The sequence below is a fragment of the Lithobates pipiens genome, unplaced genomic scaffold, assembly GCF_037356315.1.
Source record: "Lithobates pipiens isolate NorthernLeopardFrog02 unplaced genomic scaffold, aLitPip1_a1.2 Scaffold_22, whole genome shotgun sequence".
NCBI classification, from domain to species: Eukaryota; Metazoa; Chordata; class Amphibia; order Anura; family Ranidae; genus Lithobates; species Lithobates pipiens.
In genome coordinates, this window is record NW_027507784.1 from 242,634,517 (window position 1) to 242,659,962 (window position 25,446).

At 43.3% G+C, this 25,446-nt stretch overlaps 1 protein-coding gene across 1 annotated transcript in view; it reads left to right on the forward strand.

Annotated features, from left to right (window-relative positions):
- ABCC1 (ATP binding cassette subfamily C member 1 (ABCC1 blood group)) overlaps positions 1 to 25,446 on the forward strand; it is an 852,279-nt gene that overhangs the window by 804,572 nt on the left and 22,261 nt on the right. The window contains exons 28-29 of the mRNA XM_077448931.1: positions 18,359 to 18,517; positions 19,120 to 19,286. Coding sequence (XP_077305057.1) covers positions 18,359 to 18,517; positions 19,120 to 19,286 — 326 coding nt within the window. The remainder of the gene's footprint in view (positions 1 to 18,358; positions 18,518 to 19,119; positions 19,287 to 25,446) is intronic.

The following is a 25,446-nucleotide window of genomic DNA, read 5'->3' on the forward strand; positions in this document are numbered from 1 at the left end:
CCCTTATTTTCTGGGTCTTGTGCCAGGTGGGTCACTCACTCAGCACTGCCGCCATTTGTAAAATGCCTTGTATTTTTTTTTAATGAATAGATTGGGAAGGGAGTATTATCATCATGAATTTAGAACAGAACTGGGAGTGTTTTAAATCAGCTGTATGCAAACACTGCAGAACATAGTCTGATAAGCAATACATTTTAAAAGGCTAAAAGTAAAATATATGTAGCAAACGTCGGAAGTTAAAAAAAACAAATAAAGCCATACAGAAATTGGAAAGGGCATTTAATAAGTTTACCTTTACAAAAAAAATATTTTATTTTGCATGTAAAAAAATATGCATTTATTTATTTTTGTCAGGAGCCTGTAATGCCACAGTCCCCAACCATTTTGGCACCAGGAAACAGTTTCACAGCAGCCAAACAGTGCCCCCTTTTAGCTCAGCCCTCCCTTTATATCAGTGTCCTTCATTCCTCTTCACATCACAGCCCTCCTTTAATGTACAGTACAGACCCCTATACATCACAGTGCCTCTTTACAGCAATGTAACGGGGACTGCACTGTAATGATTACAGTGCAGTCCCCTTGTGCAGTCTGCATCCACCCACTCCCCCATCCTCCCCCTCCTCCTCCCTCCTCCCCCTTCCTCTCTAACATGACACTTCCCCATGCTAATGTCTGCCTCCCCTGCACAGTGATCGGAATGCTACTTGCTCAGAAATCCTCAATTTGCACACAAATCCACAAAACCATCTGTGCTGGAGGTGTAAAAATACCGCTGGTTACAACCTTTTTTGTTCCTGCCCACTACTACAGCCGTTTTGGAAGGAGGTCAGACTTTAGTGTTCCCGATTGCCCCAGCATTCTTCCTTCTGCACCATTCTTCAATACATCTCAAGACATATAAGAAAAATCGTTCTTCACCACCTCTTAAATGCTGCAAAGGCCAGCAACTCCCTGAAAATGGTTCTCTCCCGGCTCCCCTGCCAGCCATTTGTCATTCTATTAACAAGGTAGGGGCAGGAGGAGCTCTCCATTCCCATCTGCAGCTCGTCGGGCGGGTGGAGGAATCGAGAGAGGACATACTGGCATGGCTGCACAGCAGTAGGTGAGTGCCAATCTCATCCTGTGGCAGCCCCGTGCAGACAGTGGCCGCCACTCATCTCCTGCTCTGCGGCACGATCATCAACAGGGGATTGGGGACCCCTGCTTGAAGCATTGCACCAATGATGAGCAGATCATGGGTGTAATGCCACAGTCCTGCAGACTGTCTGTGTAGCTGTCTTCCTGTACCTCCGATACGGGCAGGCAGTTACACAATGACAGTAATCTTAATGAACTACCTAGAGTGCTCAACAGCACCCTGGTAGTTCATGAGAACTACAAGCCGACAGGCTGTTGGTACTTGTAGTTTTCATATTCACAGAACACTGTGAATGAATGATGCGGCCATGCTTTTTTTTTTTTTTCCCAGTGTGACAGCGAGCTGGGGGAGAAAATCCCCCCTTGCCCCTTGCAAACAAATTATAAAACGCATAGAGGATTTGCTGGTAAACTATTTTAAAGACAATAGTTAGCACTGATTCATAAAAGATCAAAGTTGTCAAACAAATCTGATTTCTTTTTATTAAAAGGTAATCAAAAGCGTAGCAAGGGAGTGGTCGTGGATATAGTATACTTGGTTCTTTGACAAAGCGTTTGGCACAGTTCTCCACACATGGCTGTGTAAGTTGAAGTTTGCAGGCTTGAAAAATGCAATTCAAATTAAGCATAGAAAACTGGCTAAAATACTGTATTGAGAGTAGTGAATACTTCATTGTTGGGACTTTTCAAATGGTTTATAAATTATATATAGTTTGTGCTTAAAAGTACCAATTCTGAGTTTTCAGATGACTTCAAGCTATGCAGTGGAATAAGGTCCGTTCAGCATGTCTGCAACTCAATTAAAGTATTAGCAGTATTAAATCCAAAAGCAAACCATTATTTGTACTCGGAGTCACTCTGTGGATAGTAAGGAAAGGAACAAAGAGCAACAAAGAACAAAGACCTGAAGTGTGCCAGGGTCATGCTGTCAGTATGCCTAAAAGGGGGCATACGCAAGTATGAAATGTAATGAATTAAATAAAAAGGGAATGGGTGGGTGGGACACGAGAGCCAACGTCCACTATGTTATTTTTTGCCCCCTTTTAGGCATACTGACCGCGTGACCCTGGCACACTTCAGGTCTTTGTTGCTCTTTGTTCCTTTCCTTACTATCCACAGAGTGACTCTGAGTACAATTTGTAAGGCTGACCGCAGGTCAGCCTGTATTTGTAGGGGGAGTCAGGCTGCATAAAGCCTGCCCTCCTCTGCCTCCTCCTACAAATACAGGCTGACCTGCGGTCAGCCTTACAAATTGTACTCGGAGTCACTCTGTGGATAGTAAGGAAAGGAACAAAGAGCAACAAAGACCTGAAGTGTGCCAGGGTCACGCGGTCAGTATGCCTAAAAGGGGGCAAAAAATAACATAGTAGGATGAAAGCTTAACAACCAGATTACACAGTGAATAACGTCCAACCTGGGGTTGGCGGCAAATGAGGTATGTATCTAGCTGCAGAAAAGGAAGCGCTAGGAAAGGCAGTAGAGGACCAACTCAGCGTTAACAAATGTAACCTTAACACGCTTGGTATAAAACCAATACCAAGCGCCACACCTAGCCAGGCTCCAAGAACCTGACAACAGTGCCGCCCCCGAAAGCTGCGTCTAGCGAGCATGCAGATGTAACAGAAAGGGCCAGGGTGCCAATCAGTAGATTGGCTAAAGTAAGTGAGACCCTGGGCCAGAAGCATCACTCCCCTGGCTTTAGGAACCACAAAGCCAGCTATAGCACCCCCTTGAGCCCCAAGCCGGTAACCAACGCAAAAGGAGACCTGTGAGTACGTCAAAACGTCACGAAAATAATACCCACAATGGAAAATCAGCTGAGCACAGCAGGGAGTCTACTCCGCTGGAACCCTGGACAGCCTCCAACGAAAGTGCAAAAAAATAAAACGACCTAACGGATCATACAACATGAAATGCTGAGACTAAACTCGATACGAAACTGGAAACCTGACCTGGAAAGCCCAGAAACATGCCAAGCAGTGTCATGAGCCTTCCTGGTATGCAAAACAAAACCCAATGATCAAGGCTGCTGCGCTAGCCAAATGGAAAACCAATCTACCACAACTGGAAACTGGAAAGAAAGTGCGACGCTGGTACCTGCTTCCAAGATCCCAGCCTATAGATACTGGGATCCACGAAAGCCCCTGAGGCAGTAGAAGCTGCAGAGCAGCAAAAGCCTGACTAACCAATCGTTCTATACCCTAGCGCAACTCCTGGCCGGACGCAGCTAGAAAATTAAAAAATAGTGAGGAATGACACCCAACTGGACAGGAACACAACTACTGAGAGAACCGTGAGCAGACAAAGAAAACCTGCGACAAGAACGTAACCTGCGAGAAGGAAATGTGACTGAATGAGAAACATGAGTAGCGTGAGCTGATAACCGTGAGCAGCATAAGAAACGAGGCTGCTGGAAAACACGACCTGCATAGGAAATGCAGGTTGCATGAGAAACGCAAATCGATGAAACCACAAGAGGAAACCCTGGGGGTACAAGAGGAAACCCTGGGGGTACGAGAGAAACGTAACATAGCATGAGAAAGCGTAAATTGCATAAGGACAAAGCGTATGAGAAACTAAATGCATGAGAAACGTGAGTTAGTACAAAATGTGAGTGGTGTAAGAACAGATAAGAAGACTTGCCACCGGCCAAGCCAATTAAAAACGATCACCTCAATCTATCAACCCATAGGCGTGATGGGTAAACCACGGTGGAAGAACACGGACAACCAAAAAACCTAACAACAACCCGCCTGTGACCCAACAAACCCCCTGGTACCAGACAAGTAAGGACGTAGGACCTAAAGTGTAAGGACGTGGGTGCCAAAATGACCGGACCAACAGCGCATGAATGTGAACCCAATGACACCACCCTAATGAATGCAGAAGTAAGCCCGAGCAACCTGCAGCACCAAGACAGGCAATTAAAAAACGAACACTCAGGGCTAAGGTACCCACAGACCGTGGTGGGTAGTACTAAAAGGTGTAACAGTGAACCTATACGTATGATGTGTGGACTACAGGCGAGAAGATTGTGGGACGACAATCAATTAACAACGAAACCTCAGCCCGTATGGACCTGTAGACATGACAGATCCTGGATGTAAGTACCAGCTAACGTAAAAGCTGCAAACAAAGGGCAACATGAAAAACATACGACACATGGGAAAACGTAACCACATGGGAAAACGTGAACATGGGAAAGACGTAAGAAACATGGGAAAAAATATGAGAAACACGGAAAACTTCGGAAAACATAAAAAAATAAAAAGTTGCCTGAGACACACAAATAGCAACAGACCAGTAAAATACAACAGACCCATAATTGCATCAGACACGTAAATTGCATGGGAGAATGTAAAACCTGAGAACCATACCTACCCTGAAAAACCTTATAAGAACCGAAAAAACTTGAAAACGTCAACCGCCTGAGAAACGCATGAGCAAAGCAAATTGGCAAAAAAAAACGTAAATTGCAGAAAACTGTAAATTGCATGAAATGTAAATAGCATGAAACCATAAATTGCACGAGAAAACCATGACCACATGGAATGACAACACCCAAATTTACATGTGAACCGTAAATTGCGTAATCGTATAAACCTGTAATTTGCAAAAACGGAAGTAGCGTAACCACCCGTAAATTGCATGAGACCGCAGACTGCATGAGAAACCGCAAACTGCTGCTTACCAATTCTTAAATCTGATGATCACATTCTGTTTTTTTTTTCTTTATTTTTACTTGGTGATCTAGCCAGAAAGTCTTCTGTTTTCCAACAGAACAAGCTGTCCTGCAGATGTAGCAGTTCGAAGCTAGAGACAAACCATTGAACACTGACAGCTTTTATATATATATATATATATATATATATATATATATATATATATATATATGTAAAACCTTTATCTCACAAGGAACAAAACTGTTGCTGTAGCTGCTTAAAGGGTTAGTTCACATAAAAAAAAAAAAACTTCCTATGTTACATTTAAGGGGGGCCATATTAATACAAAGCACTGCAGGTTAAAAAAAAAAAGCAGTTCCTTTCATTACCTTTAATCCCTGTAAAGCCGCTACTTCCGGTTGCAAGTATTTCAAATGTTGCATTTAGATTACCCTTATATGTACCCCTCTCACTTGTATTATGGATAAGATTCTCCTCCTGTGTGCCTTCCTGAATCCCACAAAGCCTTGCCCTTTTCTCCTCTCTCCCTCTTTCTCTCCCTGTGTACTCTGCATTCCTCTGTGACCCCCTCCCCGCCACTATCTTCAATAAGATAACCACATACAGCAAACTTACAAACATATATAAAATATGTACACTGTATATTGCTTATCGTGCACAAATGTTAAGTGTCCACATCCAGTGCTATATCCAAAAGCAAATGATAAAACAAAGTCCTAAAAAATAGTCCTAAAAAAAAAGTTATTGATTGATCCCACAATAAATTAAGAAAACTCTTTCAGTAGATTCTTATCCAAAAAACACAAATATCCACCATTAGCCATCAGTGGGTGAAATGGCCACTCACTTTAAGATATGACCATAAGGTAAAAAAATGCCTTTACACTCAATTAGGTCTCCAGGTCCTGCGTGATTCCACCTGCTACGATCTATCTCAGCAAAGGTTCCTTTGCTGGGACTAGCTCGATTCACACCTTCAATGTATTCTCAAATATAAACAAAAGCTCATAGCGCAATAATGCTATAAAATACCTCTTTTAATAAAATGTTGATTTGCATTCACATTAAAAAAAAAAAATTTCAGCATAAGTATCAGGGTAAAGAGCATGGCTGATCGGCTCCTCACCAACTTTCATGTACATGAGACAAGGGAAGTGACATCACTGGCCCCACCCAACGTGTTGCTTCACTTGTCGCGTAACTTCCTCAGGGATAGGAGGCCAGTGACGAACGCCAGGGTATTAAAGCCTTTTGCTTGTTTACAATTAATTATAGTGTCCAATGAATCATCGGATCATCTTGCCGAGTGTTAGAGCTTTCTCACTATGCATTGCATCAATCAAAATTATAATGTAAAAAACCTTATGAACTAAAATATCTGAATATATAGCATATAATATAAGGATAATTCTACCGTAAACATAGGAAAAATTACTAATTTCTGATCAATTAAATGTTAAAACTCCTAACATCATATATGTATCTACATAGAAAAAACATATATGCATAACACATGAATACATAAAATTATAAAAAAAATTTTTTACATTTGTGTATTTAAAAAAAAGGGGGGGGGGGATATTGAAATATGACCTCAATTTAATTCCTAAACACAAAATGAAATAAAATATGAACTATGTGTGTTCGAGTTTACTAATTTAAAAATAGCGTCATTTGCTGGATCAAATTTCATGAAATAACAGAGGCCAAAAGATTCCAATAAAACGAACTAGCGACATCTTGTGGACAACAAAGGTGAAGACACCTACTACAGGTAAACCAGTAGTTGGAATAGAAAGAAAATAGTTGGAGAAAAATACATGAAAAATCCTGAAAGAACTAAATATGCCAGATTAACAATATCTTATGGATATTTAAAGCTAGATCAATAATTTACATAGTTACATAGTAGGTGAGGTTGAAAAAAAGACACAAGTCCATCAAGTCCGACCTATGTGTGTGATTACTTTCCAGCCTGGAGGAGAAGTGGGGTCTTATTGACCCCACTTCTCCTCATAAAGAGTACCTGTCATACACTATTCCTAATACATATATCATTTTCAGAGGGAAAGTGTAAAAATCAAAAAATGAAAATAAAATAAACCATAAAAAAAGTTTAAAAACGGACACGCAGAAGCAAACGCATATGTACGTCGCGCCACACATGTAAACAACATTCAATTCACACGTGAGGTATCGCCATGAACATTAGAGTGAGAACAATAATTTTAAATAATTTTGAAAAATAATACCAAGACCTCCTCTGTAACTCTAAACAGTTAACCTGTAAAGAAATGGAAATTTTTGAGTTCCGAAGTTTGGCGCCATTCTGCAAGCGCGTAACATCATCTTTCACATTATACAAAAAAATTGGGCTAACAAAAAGGCATTTGAAAAATGTCTTCACAAATACCATGTGACATAAAAAGTCGCAACAACCGCCATTTTATTCCCTAGGGTCTCTGTTAAAAAATATATATATCTAATGTTTGTGCGTTCTGAGTAATTTTCTACCAAAAAAATTGTGATTTTTACATGTAGGAGCGAAGTGCCAGAATTGGGCCGGAAGGGAAGCGGTTAAGGTACTTTTGATGAAAGCAAGAATTGGCCATGCAGTTAAAAATTGCAATGATATGCACTTATCAAACAGATGCGGAAAAATTGGTCTTTGGGAGTCAGTGGCGCCGTCACACCGTAACCCTATCGAGGTACTCTTGTTGAAAGCAAGAATTGGCCTTGCTGTCAAAAATTGCAACGATATGCATTTTTCAAACAGGTGCGGAAGAATTGGTCTTCCTTTGGGGGTTAATTGTGCCCATGAACCCTAGACCAAAAAAATTCTTCCAGATGAAATCAACAACCACAATGCTAGGCCTAGAAGTCCTGCAGAGATTCCACATCCCAAAAAACACTTAGTGTTTGTGAAGTCTAAATTGCAAGTAACTAGCAGACCCTCTAATTAGGCTGGATTCACACCTATGCTGTTTTAGTGCTTTTTGCATTTTGCAGATTTGCACTGCAGTCCATTTAACATGGTTTCCTATAGAACGCGTTCTGTAGTACAAATCTGCAAAATGCAAAAAAAAGCACAAAAAATGCAAAGGTGTGAATCCAGCCTTAGAGCCTGGCATACCACACTATGAAAGTTATTAAAAAAAAAAAAAAAAAACGAGCGTTCTTAATACCCATTTACAGCCGTCTGCAGGCCAGTCACATGACTCGCAGCTGCTTTATAGCTATGAGACAGGGCTTCTGCGGGTGGAGCCATGATCTCCCTCTGATATCAGCCAGGGAGATCACGTGGCCACGAGTCATGTGTCTGGCCTGAAGACAGCTGTAAATAGGTATTTAGAGCTCTCGCTTTTTAAAATAACTTCCATAGTGTGGCATGCCAGGCTTTAATAGAGAATCTGGCAGTGACAATTTTAGGTTTTTAATTTTTTTTTCAGAGCAGAGGGGACAGCATTGTATGATGGAGGGACAGACCACGATGGTCAGGGCTCAGCCCTGGTTATCACAGTCAGTATAGAGAGGGCATACAGGAAGTGTCAGGTTCAGGGAGTTTTTTTTTTTTGTTTTTTACAGTTTAGCGGGGACTTATTACACAGAACAAGCACTGTGCTGTTTAATCTGCTTTAAAGGGCAGGATGTGTATTTTTTAATCAGCGACATCGGCATCAAGGGCTTCACAGCTGCTGGTAATTCAGGACTGATTAATATTGATAAATGTCATTACACTCCACCAAGTCTGTGGACAGACGCATTCTATTATCAGTAACAAAACCTCCAGCAGCACTAAATACTGTTCGGAAAGCACGCTGTATGCAGGGCAGGCCAGCAGCTCTGTTGCATACTGGGCAAGTTCTGGCCAGTGGGTCTGTTCTCATGACCCAGTAAGCCAGTGGATCATAGTCTGGAAAGCACCTCATCTGTTTTTCGCCCTTAGATAATCGTCCATCATGGAAGTGGAAGCTGACAGCCCTGTGCGGGGAGGAATAAAAATAAATTGTAAAATGCATCACTTAGGCGGCCACCTTCTCCACCGCTCCTCTCTTGACCAACAGAAGCCTCAAAACTATGTTTCCCTAGAGCCGGGAAAAGCGTTAGATAAACTTCTCTTTAAGGTTCATCTTCTGCACTCTGTGGGGACGGGATGTAACAGTGGGAAAGCAGGGTTACCAACCAAAAGTGATCCTTCTCCTTTATGCCATATATTTTTGGGTCCTTTCGTAGGCTTGGAAGCATAAGGGAGCCCATGCACCACAAATTTTCGGAGGCATGAGAAGCAGACTCCCCGGGGTCATTGAGGATTATAGTATCTGGAACTGCCACCTCCCAGCCACGTCCTACTCCTACGTGTTTTGAGGATGAAAAAGAAGTGGGGTCATCTCTTACTGTTTGACATATGTCTGCCTCTGCTTCAGTGCCTCCAAAACTGACAGATTCCTCCTCCCTCTCTTCTTGTGTGTTCTGTAGAATAGGAACAATGGTGTCTGCCTAAAGTGGGCCTTGAGAGCAAAGGAAGTCGTCCTCTTCCTCCCGCTGCTCTGCCTCAACTGCCCTGTCCGTAATGCCACGCTGAGTCTGCTCCAGCAGTAACACAACAGGGATTGTGTCACGGATGCATGCATTGTCTCGGCTGACCATCTTTGTAGCCTCTTCAAATAGAGACAGTAAAGTGCATGCATCCTTTATGAGCAGCCATTGGCGTGGCAGAAAAAACCTGAGCCAGCCTGAGACTGTTGTTGTGCCATACTCACACAGGTACTTGTTGACAGCCCTCTGCATGTGCAGCTGCTGCAGCATTGCCAAAGTCGAGTTCCACCTGGTGGGCATGGCACAAATCAGGCAGTTTACGGGCAGGTTGAATTCCCACTGAATTTCAGCCAACCGAGCACTGGCTGTGTATGACTACCTGAAATGGCTACAGACTCTTTAAGCCTGCTTTAGCAGATTTTCCAACCCTGGGTACCTATTTAGGAAATGCTGCACCACCAAATTGAGGACATGTGTTAACTTTCTCTGTCAGTGCGGACAGGAGGCTTGTGCCATTATCACACCACACCATTCTTAGCTCCAGCTGGATTGGCGTGAACCACCTCTAGGCCTGCCCCTGCAGAGCTGCAAGAATCCCTGCTTTGGTGTGGTTTCTGTCCTCTAGACACACCAGCTAAAGCACTGCATGGCACCTTTTAGCCTGACACATTGAATAGCCCCTTGAATGCTTAGGGGGTACTTGTGATTCATAGGACAATTCAGCAAAGGAGGGCATGGAGGAGGAGGGGGTAGAGCAGGCACATCTCGCATCATCACCACTAGCTGTATAGAGATGTGAGGACACGAGCTGCAGCACTGAGCCCTGTCCTGCATCCTTCCGAGTTGCAAGCAGAGTTACCCAGTGTGCTGTGAACTAAATATATAGTCCCTGACCATGCTTGCTGGACCACGTGTCACCAGTAACATGAACTTTACAGCTGACGGCCTTGCCCAATGATGCCACAACATTGCCTTCAATGTGGTGGTACAGACCTGGAATGGCCTTATGTGAAAAGAAATGGCAACTGGGAACTTGCCATTGTCATGCAGCACATTCTGCCAATTCATGGAAGGGGCTGAATCCACCAGGGGGATCACCAGAAGTTGTAGAGCCAGCAGCTTTGACAAGCTTGCATTTAGACGTGATGGCAGTGACTTTTTTTTTTCTTGACTATAGTCTACAGCTGGTGGTGTGCTGCTGGCAAATGTGCTGCAAGGACTTGGGACACCCTGCGCTATACCATCATCTCTGTCAGTGGGGGCTGCTGAGAGGTCATGAGGTATAGCGGGGCAGACTGAGATGAGTAAGAATAGATTTGCGCCCCTTTTGTGTGGCTTTCAGGTGCTCATGCCAACGGGCTGAGTGGTGGGAGGTTAAATGCCTTGTTAAGCATGTGGTACCCAAATAACTGGTGTTTTTGCCACGCTTGATGCGCTTGAGACAAAGTTTGCAAATTGCAACAGTGCGATCAGCTGCACATGTGCTAAAAAAGACCCAGACAACTGAGCTGTGGGAAGTGGGCCGGGAGATAACCGCTCCACAATATGATGGAATAGGGTGTCTGCTCTCTACTGTTCCATAATGGCTGCCTCATTGGGGTTGTGCCTCACTTTCCTCCTCTGTTCTATTTGGCACCAAAGTAGCGTCGGCAACCTCATCATAGTCATCTCCTTCATCCGCATTACCACTGGAGACAACTTAGCAATACGCTGTGGCTGGAGGAACATGACTGCCAATTTGTGTACTGGTGTTCTCCCCTCTCTGTAGGCTCATGCTCCTGCCTTCCTCAACTGCAACCTGAGAGCCAACATGTGAATCATGTAATGGCTGTGCATCGTCAAGGTGCAAGTGGCTTACGCTGTGTTCAAATAACTCGGCTGACTCCTCAATGCCTGATGCTGTGGCTATGGCAGGTATAGCTGTGGAGGCAGGTTTGGCCACTCTGCCAGCTGCAGTGGACTGTGCACCAGTCTCTGCTTGAGTGACGGAGGATGAGGATGGTTTAGTAAGCCAGTCCACCACCTCCTCTGCATGCTGTGGCTGGATAGCACGGGCAATATCACCAAACAGAGGAAATTATTCCCTGCTTGAGGACTGACCATGTCGACCTTTTCCTGTGGACACGTACGCTGCTGGTCCCCTTTCACAGTGCCATGAGAACGTCTGCCTCACCTTGTCCTCCCATGAGGGGGGTGCTTATTAACAAAATGTATTATAGATGTGGAAATGTGTACGTGGATGCACTTTAATCAATGGAATGTGGTGTTTGGTGCTCTTTAAACACTTAGAGGGGCTTTAAAGGCAGAAGGTTTTTTTTTTATCTTAACGCATTGTATAAAAAGCCTTCTGTGTGTAGCAGCCCCCTAACACTTACCCGAGGTCCCTCTCTGTTCAGCGATGCTCACAAATGTCTCAGCCGAGATTCTCCTTCCTGGTTGGCTGAAACACAGCAGCGGTGCCATTGGCTCCCACTGCTGTCAATCAAAGTCAGCTAGCCAATCAAGGAGAGATGGGGCAGGGCCAGCCCGGGTCTCCATTTCTGAATGGACACATGGAGCTGTGACTGGGTTTGGGTGCCCCCATAGCAAGCTGCTTGCTATGGGGGCACTGAACAGAAGGGAGGGGGGGGGCTAGGAGCACCGAGGTTATGGGGGGGAGGAAATATTAAGAGCTCAGTTTTAGATAGATTTCGTTTTTAGGAAGGGGTTTGACATCCAGGCTGAAATGTCTGTTAGTAAATCAATGATGCGTGAGGAGATTGATGGGGTGAGCTGGGGGCAGAGAGATAGATGTGGGTGTCATCAGCATATAAGTGGTAGTGGAAGCCATGGGAGGCTAACCTAGGGAGGACGTGTAGATCGAGAATAGTAAAGGTCCAAGGACAGAACCTTGGGGCACCCCAACAGTAAGAGGAGTTGGAGAGGAGAAAGTGGAGTTGTAAGTGACACTGAAGGTGCGATGAGATATGTAAGATTCAAACCAACGGCGAGTGCAGCCATGGAGACCAAGCAAATTGTGTTTTTTGAGGAGGATGGGGTGTTCAACTGTATCAAAGGCAGCAGAAAGGTCCAAAAGTAAGAGTACAGAATAAAGGCCGTTGGTTTTGGCTGTTAGTAAGTCGTTTGTGAGTTTTAGGAGAGCAGTTTCTGTGGAGTGCTGTGGGTGAAATCCAGACTGAAGGGGATCAAGAAGGTTATTCTCAATGAGGTGGTCGCTCAGTCGGTTGTAGACCAAATGTTCGAGGAGTTTGGAGGCATAAGGGAGTAAAGAGATGGGTCTTAGGTTGTTAAGATTGGTGAGGTCTAGTGAGGCCTTTTTTGGTATGGGAGTGACTAGCGCATTTTTTAGAGGGTTGAGGAAGATGTCAGTAGAGTGAGAGGTTGAAGATATGAGTTAAGGTACGTAGGATAGAGTCAGATGGTGACCGTAGTATTTGAGAAGGCACAGGGTCCAGGGGGCAGAAGGTTAGGTGGGCGTTAGAAAAAAGTTTGACTTCCTCTATAGTAGCTGGGTTAAAAGAGGGAAGTATTGATTGTGCAGGAGGACAAGGAGTGTAAAATGAGGGAGATATCTGTAGAGTGGAGATCTCGAGACAAATTGTCTCAATCTTATTTTTGAAGTGCTTAGCAATCTCCTGGGCAGTGACTAAGTTAGTGGGTGGAGGTAATGGAGGACAAAGTAGAGTAGTAAAGGTAGAAAAGAGTTGATGGGGACTGCGTGAGAGGGTGTTATTGAGTGATAAAGTATAATGGGTAAGGTAACCAATATCTAAATTTAGGCCATTATTCTTTGTGTCACAAAGAAGTATCATTCTTGGTTCAAAAGTTTTCCCTTCCTGGATAGTTCTGAAATTCCCTTTAAGAACTAAAACATTGATGTCTTCTATAGTGAGAAGGTATTGTCCCACAGGTGTGCAGAAACTGTCTTCTTTATGTTCCTTGATGGTATGTCTGTGTAAATCAGAGACTAGAAAAGTGGGCTTTTAAGGCACACAGGTAGACCATATAAAAGTAATTATAATTTTTTTATTTTGTAGAAAAGTATTAAAAATTGGGGGAAATGATTACATGTGGATATACATAAAATTCATAAAACTAATATTGTATAACCCTCACACAGATTCTGACACCCCCAGGGGCATGGCTACTTGGCGACTATTTGAGTGAGGCATAGGATGCTATACACGATACTCTATACACTATACCGAACAGTGCATAGTGGCGACGAAGAGTGGTGAGATAGTTCTACTCATACTCGCACACCCAGGGTCTGCCGTGACCATGTCATACCCAGTTACAGATGCATGGAGTGTTGTGGTTTTAATATCTTGTGGCGTGCACTTGAATTTTTACATGTGAGTGTAATGCAGTGAGATTTGTGATTAAAAGTTTGTTACTTTATTACACTATCGGAAGCATTTTCTTTCATTTGCATATGGAGCTCATTACGATGATGGCCAAAGAGATATGCACCTGTCTATAACTGGAAATTTAAGATCCCTATTTTAACCCCCAGGAAAAGAGGGTCAAAGCGCGTTTAGCCAAACACAAAAGTGTAAGGCATATGCAGCTGCTGAGTGCGAGAGCATAAGGGGTGTGGAGTCACAAACACTGTGGTGTGGTGGAAGAGTGTTTCTTGGAAGAACGTCATTATCATCATTTGAGATTCACTGGTCATCATCCATTTCATTCAATTGTTCACTGATGTGAATATTTTCATTCAAACATTGTCACTTCATTTATTGGATATATTTGATTTACTCATTTGAGTTATTGACATTTTGTCACTTGACGGGTGTGTATATATATATATATATATATATATATATATAAGTTTATTGTATATATATTTACTCACATTTTCTTACACTTTGCACTGTGTAGCGGTGCACACACACACTGATTTGTTTAGCACCACTTTTTCCATTTTATTTGTAAGAAATATTGATTGCACAATAAATGGGAGTTGTTGGAATATTTCTTTCAGAGTTTCATCCTCTGTTATAATGGGTTGTAAATCTTTGATTATCTTTTTGATCCTTTCTAGTGCTGGGTTGTATGTGGTGACTAGAGGTACTCGGTTATTTTTTTATTTTATTTTTTCTCTGTGTATTGGAGATCTTCTCTTCGGGTTTTCAATGCTGTGTTTATGCTGTTGATGGCTTTGTCTTTGTAACCTTTCTTATAGAGGGAGCCGGCCAGTGTTCTGAGATGTTTATCTCTGTCTTCTAGATTTGAACATATTTGGTGGTATCTGATGGCCTGGCTGTGTATGATGGCCCGGCTGTGTATGATGGCCCGTTTAGTGTGTTGGGGTTGAAAACTGGAACTATAGAGATAGCTGCATCAGTCAGTCGGTTTTCTGTATATCGAATTGTGAAGCTTGTCATCCCTGATGTAAACTGTAGTGTCTAGAAAGTAGACGTGTTTTCAAATAATCCATTTTTAGTTTGATAGATATTTGATAAGTGTTGATCAATGAGAAGAATTGTTTTAAATATTCTTTACCTTCAGTCCATATCATGAAGATATCATCAATATAGGGGTGATATCTGTATGGTTTTGTTGTATGCTGTTCAGGAATTTGTCCTCCAGGTCAGCCATGAATGAATTTGCCTATTGGGGTGCCATTTTACTTCACATAGCAGTACCCATACACTGGAGATAGAGTTCATTGTTGAAAGTGAAATAGTTGTGTTTAACCGCTTGCCGACCGCCTCACCCCAATGTACGTTGGCAGAAGGGCTTGTACAGGCAAAATCACAAACCTGTACATTGCCCTTTAAGAGGCACCCGCGGCAAGCTCCGCAAGTCGGGTCACGACTCCATCGCCGCAGAGATACCCGCGATCGCCTCGTGGGGAGGAAGAACGGGGAGATGCTCATGTAAATGAGCATCTCCCGGTTCTGCCTAGTGACAGTGTCACTGATCTCTGCTCCCTGATCTCTGCCCCTAGGACACACTTAACCCCTACACTGCTACCTAGTGGTTAACCTCTTCACTGCCAGTGTCATTTACATTTAGGAATCGCTGCATTTGTATAGCACTGATTGCTGTATAATTGACAATGGTCCCAAAAATGTACGATGTGTCCGCCATAATGTCGCAGTCACGATAAAAAAGAAAAGAAAATCGCTGATCGCTACCATTTAAAAAAAAAATTATTAATAAAAATGCCATACAACTATCCCCTATTTTGTAAACGCTATAACATTTGCGCAAAGCAATCATCACTTATTGCAATTTTTTTTAACCAAAAATATGTAGAAGAATACGTATTGGCCTAAACTGAGGGAAAAAAAAAATTCTTAGACATTTTTGAGGGATATTTTTCATAGCAAAAAGTAAAAAATGCATTTTTTTTTTCAAAATTGTCGCTCTTTTTTTGTTTATAGCACAAAAAATAAAAACCGCAGGGGTGATCAAATACCACCAAAAGAAAGCTCTATTTGTGGGAAAAAAAGTACGTCAATTTTGTTTGGGAGCCACGTCGCATGACCATGCAATTGTCAGTTAATGCGACGCAGTGCCGAATCGCAAAAAGTGCTCTGGTCAGGAAGGGGGTAAATTTTTCCAGGGCTGAAGTGGTTAAGAATGAATTCGATGAGCTATGTAATATCCTCAGCAGTGTATTTGTGGTTTGGTGAGGATGATAAGTATCTGTGATATGCTGTCAACCCATCTTTCTGAGGAATGTTACTGTACAGAGATTCTACATCCATAGTGACTAGAAGTGTATTTGGTGGTAATTTTATATTGTTAAGCTTGTTCAGAAAAATCAGTGATGTCTTGCAGGAAATTCGCAGTGTTCATGACGAACTATAGTTCATGACTAACTATCCAGGAAAGGCAAACGTTTGAACCAAGAATGATACTTCTCTTTGACACAAAAAATAATGGTCTAAATTTATATATCGGTTTCCTTACACATTATACTACATTTTTACGACCCCCTCTGTGACCATCATCCCCCCCCCCCCCCCCCCCCCCCCCAAACCAGTCTATAGCTCTCCCTCTGTGTTATCTCACTAGCTCTGCTGCTAGCTTATTACCATTGATTTGTATGTGTTTTTTTATTTTTTTCCTATCCCTCAAGAGATTTTATTTTATTTTTATTTATTTTTTAACATTCTGCTAAGACATTTGTGAATCAGTGCTGCTTGGACCTTGAAGAACGGGACATTTAGTCCTGAAAAATTGTATGTTAGTGCAAAAAAAAAAAAAGTATCACAGACAGTACTAAATTTTCTCTGTCACAGTTGCACTAATACGGCTACAATCACCTCAAGGAATTTAAAAAATATCCAGAGCTTGTGACAAAAGTGCAAATAGAGTGATATAAAAAAAAATGTAAAAAAATTGTCATACGCTACTAAATAATCAGTTGCCCTTATTCTCCCAGTGATCAGTCGCAACCACTGATGAGTGAACTTAAACACTGAAACCCAATGATAAATATATACACTAGGGCTGTTACTGATTAAAATTTTCGAGTTTGATTAATTGATTTTTTTCTTTTTATCGATTAATCGACTAATTTCGATAAATTATAACGCACATACAGATCCAACTACTTTTAGCTGATCTCCTTGCATTGCAACTCTGCATTAGTCAGTGGTAAATGTGGTATACACTATATACAATCACCAGACACTAGTTAGTTTCCACAATCCATGACTTAGCTTCACAGTTCACACAAATACGTTTTAAATTCAAACTGTAGCACTGACGTAAGTAATTTTTTTTCCACAGTAGCGTGACAATCCCTCCACATCCGGTCTAAATAATCACCTTATGGCATGGACCCCTATGCAAATAGGTGGTCATGCAAGCAGGTATCAAGAGTTAACATGGACCATAAACTTCTCTCACTTCTCCTTAGATCTCAGCAAGGATGCCAGGTCATGGGTAGAAAGAAAAGATCAAATGCTCACCGCTTAAGTATAAGATTACATTTTTGTATTCAAATACAAACTACTCACATAAAGATGATAAAAACACAGCATGTAAAGCCGACAATCGTACACTGTGATTCATAAAGAAGTATACAGTTGCAACGCACTATTAAGCAAGAAAAATGTTAGATATTTTATGTTACCTATAAAAGAATTGTAGGGGGAGGTTTCAAGTTTTATAGAGACAGCCACAGATCTTATATGTGTGCACCCTTATTCACATGACACTCATCGAGCCAGTATTCCCTTTCCGCCCAAACGGGAGTTAAGATATCTGAAAGTGCAGTGATACGAAGTTTCAGCTCCGCTAGGTCAACAGGAAGGGCAGGGGTGAATACCGTGTCCTTTACATACCCCCCACAGGAAAAATTTACAAGGTGTTAAAGTGGTTGTAAACCCTTACAACACACTTTGACCTACAGGTAAGCCTAGATTAAGGCTTACCTGTAGGTCCAAGAAATATCTCCTAAACCTATACGGTTTAGGAGATATTTGCCCGAAGACAGGCACATCTGTCTATGGGGCATGCGCCGTAGACAGCGGCGCATGTCGGCTCTCGTGCGCATGCGCGGGAGTGACGTCATCGCGGCTTCGCCGAATGACAGCGGCGAAGCTGCCAGACCCCACCGAGAAGATGGATGCGCCGGACTACAGGGGACAGCGGTGACTTCGCTGGCTCCTGTGTCAGGTAAGTGACACATAATGGACTACTATGCGATACATGCCTTTGCAGGGAATGAAAGAGGAAGTAAACTCATCAGGGTTTACTTCCTCTTTAAGTCAGGACTTCTGGGTGGCCATTGGGTCAGTGGCATGTTGTAGTCCACGACTCATCCAATCCATTGGAGGAAGCTGTTCATCAAGGTAATCTTGCATGTCGCCTGACCAGTGTGGTGGTGCACTATCCAATAAGTTTAGAGTCTGTTTTCCTTACAGGTACAGTTTTGGCACCCTTCTACAGAAAAGATATAGATACCCCTAGTTTGTCTGTACCCAATATTTAGGTTTTTGTTTGTGGTATTTAATTTTTTTTTTTTTAATCTGTAGGTTGGGATTGTTGGAAGAACAGGAGCTGGAAAGTCATCTCTCACCCTAGGATTGTTCCGTATTAATGAGGCTGCTTCTGGTGAAATCATTATAGATGGGTGCAACATAGCCAAAATTGGTCTGCATGACCTTCGATTCAAGTTAACAATTATTCCTCAGGTACGGTTATTCATAGCATTGCATATTTATCAAAAAGCTATGTGGGCTTCTTGGAAAAGAACATTTATTTTGACAGCCTTGTAATCCTGCCCGTTTTAGAGGAATTTAAAAAGGTCTACTGTTGCAGTTCTATTATTGTGTGTGTGTGTGTGTGTGTGTGTGTATATATATATATATATATATATATATTTATATTTATATTTTTTATAAGCTTTGTTTGGGATCCTGGGTCTAGAATATTTTGCATGAATTTCTCTTTTACATATTAGGATTTGTAATTTTCTATTCACTTTTACTGTAGACATCCATGAACAAAGATGAAGCAAAAGCAAATTTAGTCACAGTTAAATAAGCCCACATCTTAAAAAAAATAAAAATAAAAAGCCATAGTTTTAGATATACTATGTAGCATTCTTATATTTCAATATAACTAAACACTAAATTGTGGCAATACATTGCAGTGACTTGGAAACTCCTGATGGAGATCAAGGTTCTCTGTAGGTGTCATGAAGTTTGCCAGTTGAGTTCTGAAATGCAAAACTTCCTATGTTTCTGACTAATGCTTGTTTTTTTTTGTTTTTTGTTTTTATCCCCTATGACAGGACCCAGTGTTGTTTTCTGGTTCTCTCCGCATGAACCTCGATCCCTTTGAAAAACACACGGATGAAGAGATCTGGTCTGCTTTGGAGCTTGCTCATCTTAAGAACTTTATTTCAGGTCTTCCTGACAAGCTCAACCATGAGTGTGCAGAGGGTGGAGAAAATCTCAGGTGAGTGGGGGGTGTCTATCATTCACCACTTCCTCTATTAGATTCTATAACCAGTAAAATATTTCTCAATGTAGCCTGATCAATGGTGTCCTCAATGCTGAGAAATACAGGCAGATACTTCTCCATTATGCAATACCACCAGGGATGCATGTAATTGGCCCTAACTTTATTCTGGAACAGACCTACCCCAAACATACAGCCAATGTTATTAAAGAAGAACACAGAGTCCCAGAAGTGATGGTTTGACCCCCACAGAGCGTTGATCCCAACATAATTGAGTCTGTCTGGGATTATATGAAGAAACAGAAGGATCTGAGGCAGCTTACATCCACAGAACTGTAGTTAGTCCTCCAAAATGTTTGGAACAACCTACCTGCCGAGTTCTTTCGAAAACTTTGTGCAAGTGTAACTGGAATAATATACAAAAGGAGTGCAGCTCTAAAAGAGACCTGAAACAAAATTCAAAAAAGTCCAAATATAAAATCAATGTTAGAGCAGAATCCCCACACCAGCTTCTGTGAGATAGATATGCACGCACGCTCAACACCACTGTGAAGGGGCAAGCCTGCTTACCGAAAACAGTAGACCAGCCATAATTAAATGGTGGTCCGAGTAACAACTGAGCGATGCTCCTCCTTGGGCCAGTGTAGTGCAGAGTGAGCAGTCACTGGTTTGCTAGGACCGGGGGACCAGCAACCAGTGACATCACGTGTGCGCGCTCCTGATCCTGACCGTCACTCCCAGCTCTCACTCCCGGTTGGGCAGCGAGTTGGGGGCGTGACATCACATGCTCACACTGCCCCCTGTTGCTCTCAGATCCTGGCATATCTCACAGCTTCTGTCCCCTGCAGCTTGCCAATTGTGCTGACTCCTGCAAGTAAGGTATGTGGGGCACATTTTTTTCTAAGGTGAGCGCGGATGGGCATATTTTTTAAATGTGCACACTGATGGCCATATTTTAAGGGTCACACTGATTGGCACATTTTGCTATGCTTATCCGATTGTGCCTTAACCAGTGGCGGCCCATGCATTAGGGGTGCCGCCCCCTGACTAATGGATAGATTCATGCTTGGCATGAATCTATCCACCCCCTATTCAGGCGTGCGGCCCCTTTCCGGATGCCGAGCACCTGAATTACAGCAGTGAGTGATGTATTTTTGAAATACCTGATTAGAGCTCTAGGCTCTAATGGGCTTCAAAAAAGGTGGACTCGTGGCGCAGAACATTGGTTTACGAGCCCGTCCAGGTGTTATTCGCTGTTGTAACACTGATCCTCAAGCCGGCCAATCAGAAGCAGGTCTGAGACCCGTTTTCTGATTGGCCGAAAAGAGAAGACTTCCGATTGGCCGCCCGTGGAGAGCAGGGGAAGGAGTGAGGAAACAACTAAGGGAGAGCCATCGTTGCCACTGAAAGAGAGCGGAAGCACTGATTACATGGGGGGAGTCGGTGCACCAGACCCACCGGCTGACTAACAGGGGGGAAAGATATGGTGTTACTGTTTGCCACCCTCCAAAGAAAATAACCACCTGCCGCTACTGTCCTTAACATAAAATATTCCCATCAGATTGCCCCTTAACATAAAATGTGGCCATCAACATGCTACTTATTTTATGTGAAGGGGCACTCTGATGGGCACATTTTATCTAAAGGGACACGCTGATGGACATATTTTAATTTGAGAGCAACACTAATGGGCACATTTTATGTTAAGGGGCACACAAATGGACAAATTTTGTTGTGCCCTTTAACATAAAGTGTGCCCATCAGAGTCCCCCCTCAACGTAAAATTTGCCCATCAGCATGACCCTTATTTAATGTTAAGGGGCATGCTGATGGGCACATTTTATGTTAAGGGGTACACTGATGGGCACATTTTGTTGTGGCCATCAGAGTGTCCTTTAACATATGTGCCCATCAGCATGCCCTTTATTTTATGTTAAGGGACACACTGATTGGCACATTATATGTTAAGGGGCACGTTGATGGGTTCACACTATGTAAAGGGGCACGCTGATGGGTACCACATAATCTTGGGCATGGAGTTCACCAGATCTTCACAGTTTGCCACTGGAGTCCTCTTATACTCTTCCATGACAACATCACAGAGCTGGTTAATGTTAGAGACCTTGCGCTCCTAAACCTTCCATTTAAGGTCTGGAGACATGCTTGACCAGTCCATCACCTTTACCCTCAGTTTCTTTAGCAAGGTAGTGGTCGTCTTGAAGGTGTGTTAGAGGTCATTATAATGTTGGAATACTGCCCTGCGACCTAGTCTCCAAAGGGCGGGGATCATGCTCTGCTTCAGTATGTCACGGTACATGTTGGCATTCATGGTTCCTTCAATGAACTGTAGCTCCCCATTGCCGGTAGCACTTGTACAGCCCCAGACCATGACACTCCCACCACCATGCTTGACTGTAGGCAAGACACACTTGTCTTTGTACTCCTCACCTGGTTGCCGCCACATACACCCTTGACACCATCTGGACCAAATAAGTTTATCTTGGTCTCATCAGACCACAGGACGTGTTTCCAGTAATCCATGTCCTTAGTCTGCTTGTCTTCAGCAAACTGTTTGCAGGCTTTCTTGTGAATTGTCTTTAGAAAAAAACTTCTGGGATGACAGCCATGCAGACCAATTTGATCCAGTGTGCGATGTATGGTCTGAGCACTGACAGGCGGACCCCCTTACACCCCTTCAACCTCTGCAGCAATGCTGGCAGCACTCGTATGTCTATTTCCCAAAGACAACCTCTGGATATGACACTGAGCACGTGCACCCAACTTCTTTGGCGACCATGGTGAGGCCTGTTCTAAATTGAACCTGTGCTGTTAAACCACTGTATGGTCTTGGCCACTGTGCTGCAGCTCAGTTTCAGGGTCGTCTTATAGCCTAGGCCATCTTTATGTAGAGCAACAATTCTTTTTTCAGATCCTCGGTTCTTCGCCATGAGGTGCCATGTTGAACTTCCAGTGACCAGTGAGAGTGAGAGCGAAAACACCAAATTTAACACACCTGCTCCCCATTCACACCTGAGATATTGTAACCCTAAGGAGTCATATAACACCGGGGTGGGAAAATGGCTGATTGGGCCTAATCTGGACATTTTCACTTAGGGTTGTACTCTTGTTGCCAGCGGTTTAGGCATTAATGGCTGTGTTGAGTTATTTTGAGGGGACAGCAAATTCACATTGTTATACAAGCTAAGCTGTTCACACACTACTTTACATTGTAACAACGAAAAAAGGTTTCTGGAGAACTCAAAAAGGTGTGCCACATCCCAAATGTATCAAGAAACAGAGGAACTCCCTAAGGGTGGGACTTTACCGGCACTACCACATAAACAATATTAAAAAAAATATCAAGTATTGAAAAACACATATAGATTATTGCACATAAATGTGGATGTATATATACAAACAATGCAAAGAAAAGATATAGCTTCCTGAACCCAATGCGTTTCAGAGATGAATGCTGTCTCCTTCATCAGGGTTTTTCACAGGAAATATAATATATGCTGGTCATTTGCATATACATCAGAACATCCACACTGATTAAAAAGCAAACGAATGACACTGTCACGTATAGTCCCCTGAACATCACGTTGCTTCAATTTGAAATTGATATGGATGGAAAAAAGTACCACGTATTGTAAGGGGATGCAATCCCCAATCACACCAAACACAGCTGAAATCTGGAGACCCAGATACAGCCGAAAAATACCATGTGTACTGAGGCCCCACAAACAGAAAATCTATATGAAGCAGTGACATCGATTGCAGGCAGAGGGGTTGGTGGGAGCATGGAGGGCATAGACCAATTCAGCAAGATAGTAAAGTGAATCTTGGCCATCAGCAGCCTCTCCCAATACCTCCCATCGATAGCCCTTACACTGTAGCAATGTGGCATTCTTTCAGTGTTGTCACATGAAAAGATATAATAAAATATTTACAAAAATGTAAGGGTGTACTCACTTTTGTGAGATATTGTGTGTGTGTTTTATATAGATAGATAGATAGATATATATATATATATATATATATATATATATATATATATATATATCTATCTAAATAATTTGTGTGTGTATGTATGTCCATATATATTGTAACAGAGGCACAATTTTAGTTTTTTCATGTATTTACCAAAACATATTCAAGTGTTAGTTATATAATGGATATGAATGAAAGTGCACACTGTCAGGTTTAATTTGAGGATGTGTACATCCAAATTGGAGGAAGGGTTTAGGAATTACAGCTCTTAAGAATAGCTATCCCCCCTTCTTCAAGGGACCAAAAGTAATTGGATAATTGAATCAAAAGTGGTTTCATGACCAGGTGTGGGCTACTCCTTTGTTATTTTTCTTTTATATTCACCGACCAACACAGCTCCTCTCTGTAACTAAATGGGTTGTATAGCCTGCCATTAGGAGAAACTAGGGAAAATTGTTACACAATACACAGAACTTTAATCCCGCCCCAGGGGGGCGGACCCCGTGCTATCAACTCTCCCTCTGCTTCCAGCAGCTTCAGTTTTTATTTTGCCTAGCAAGGAGAATGACCTAGCAAACCCTGCGGGCCACTCGGTCCATATTTTTACTGCAGGTTTGCTGCTTTTTGTGCAAGATGAAAGATCCTGAGATCTTCTATCAACTGCCGGCTGGGTGAAAGGCTGGTTAATGATAACCTTGTAGTCTCCCCAGTCCGGCCATCGAGCGTGAGCAGGCCAAAGCTACGGCTCAGCAGGCCATGGCATACCTCATGCTCCAGAGCATTGTTGGTTGTGAGATTCAAAGCTCCGGGGTATACATATGACCGGGCTACTGATGTCTGGATCACAGTATACCGAGGCCAGCAGCTACCCTGTAACTGCACAGGTGTAGGTTTGTGATGGAATGTCTCCCAGCTCTTTAGGACTGGTAAGTACGGCTCTCCCTGCTTCGGTGGGGTGAGCAGCTGGGCATTCCCTGGGGGTTAAATTCGGGGGCCACCTCACCTCCCTGTCTACTCTCCCAAGTCCCTATCACCCCTCCTTCCCCCCTCTGAGGGGGGTGTCTGCATGCGCTGCGGGTGGTGTGTGTGTGTGGGTCGCTGTTTCTCACCTGTGGGTGCTCTGTGCGGCTGGCGTTAGTCCTGGTCCAGGGGTCCCAAAAACAGGTTTTGTGGAGGTTGTTCTGACTGTAGCAGGCAGCTCGTTTTTATTTTTTTGCTGCTCTGCAGATCATTGCACCACTGGTTGGAGCTGCTGCTGCTGACAGTTTTTCTCCTCTCTGCTACTGGGAACCTCCTAGGGATTACAGACACTGCTGTAGCTATCACAGAATATGCCCCAGGGTGGTGAGTCTAGCGCTAAGTAGATCCCCAACCCCCCCCCCCCTCACGCGGCGGCAGCAGGAGGGTGGGACCTTCACTGTCCTAAGTCCCCTTGCAGGTGGCAGACAGGCTAGGGTCAGCATGGCTTCAGAAACTGGTGGTTCTTCCCCCGAAATCCAGGCTATAGCAACCGGGTCACCTGCAGTTAGCGCGGTGCGCATGGACACCCTGACAGCGGTCCTTGACTCCTATGTTGCTAAGATAGAGGTGGCAGGAAAGGTGCACGTAAGAGGCCCCTGTTCCCCCGTCCTCTGGGGAGAGCCTGATGCAGACTCGGGCCCTGCTGCGGCTGGAGACCCCTGCTCTGACCTATCAGATGTAGATGACCAGGACCGTTCGGACATTGAGGATGATTCCCTGTCCATGTCCGGGCGTAACAAGGCGCTTGTTGGAGCACTTATCACAGCTGTGCGTGATACCCTGAAGATTCAGGAGCCAGCGGATTCCTCTGCTGATGTTCCAGTCCCTTTTGGGTCCCGCAAGCCAGCACGTTCACCTAAGGTGTTCCCGTATTTGACTTTTTTTTACAAATTCATCTTCAGAGAATGGGATCGATTGCAACGGACCTTTTCGGTCCCCAAAAATTTGGCGGTGCGTTACCCCTTTGAGGAAGGCCTTCTCAAAAAGTGGTCGGCTCCTCCGGTCGTGGACCCCCCAGTATCTATGTTAAAGAAAGTAACCACGATCTCGGTTGAGGGGACTCCTGCATTCAAGGATCCCACGGACAGGAAGGCCGAGGCAGTGGCTCGTTCCTTGTTTACGGTTGTGGGGTCAGCCGTGCGACCTG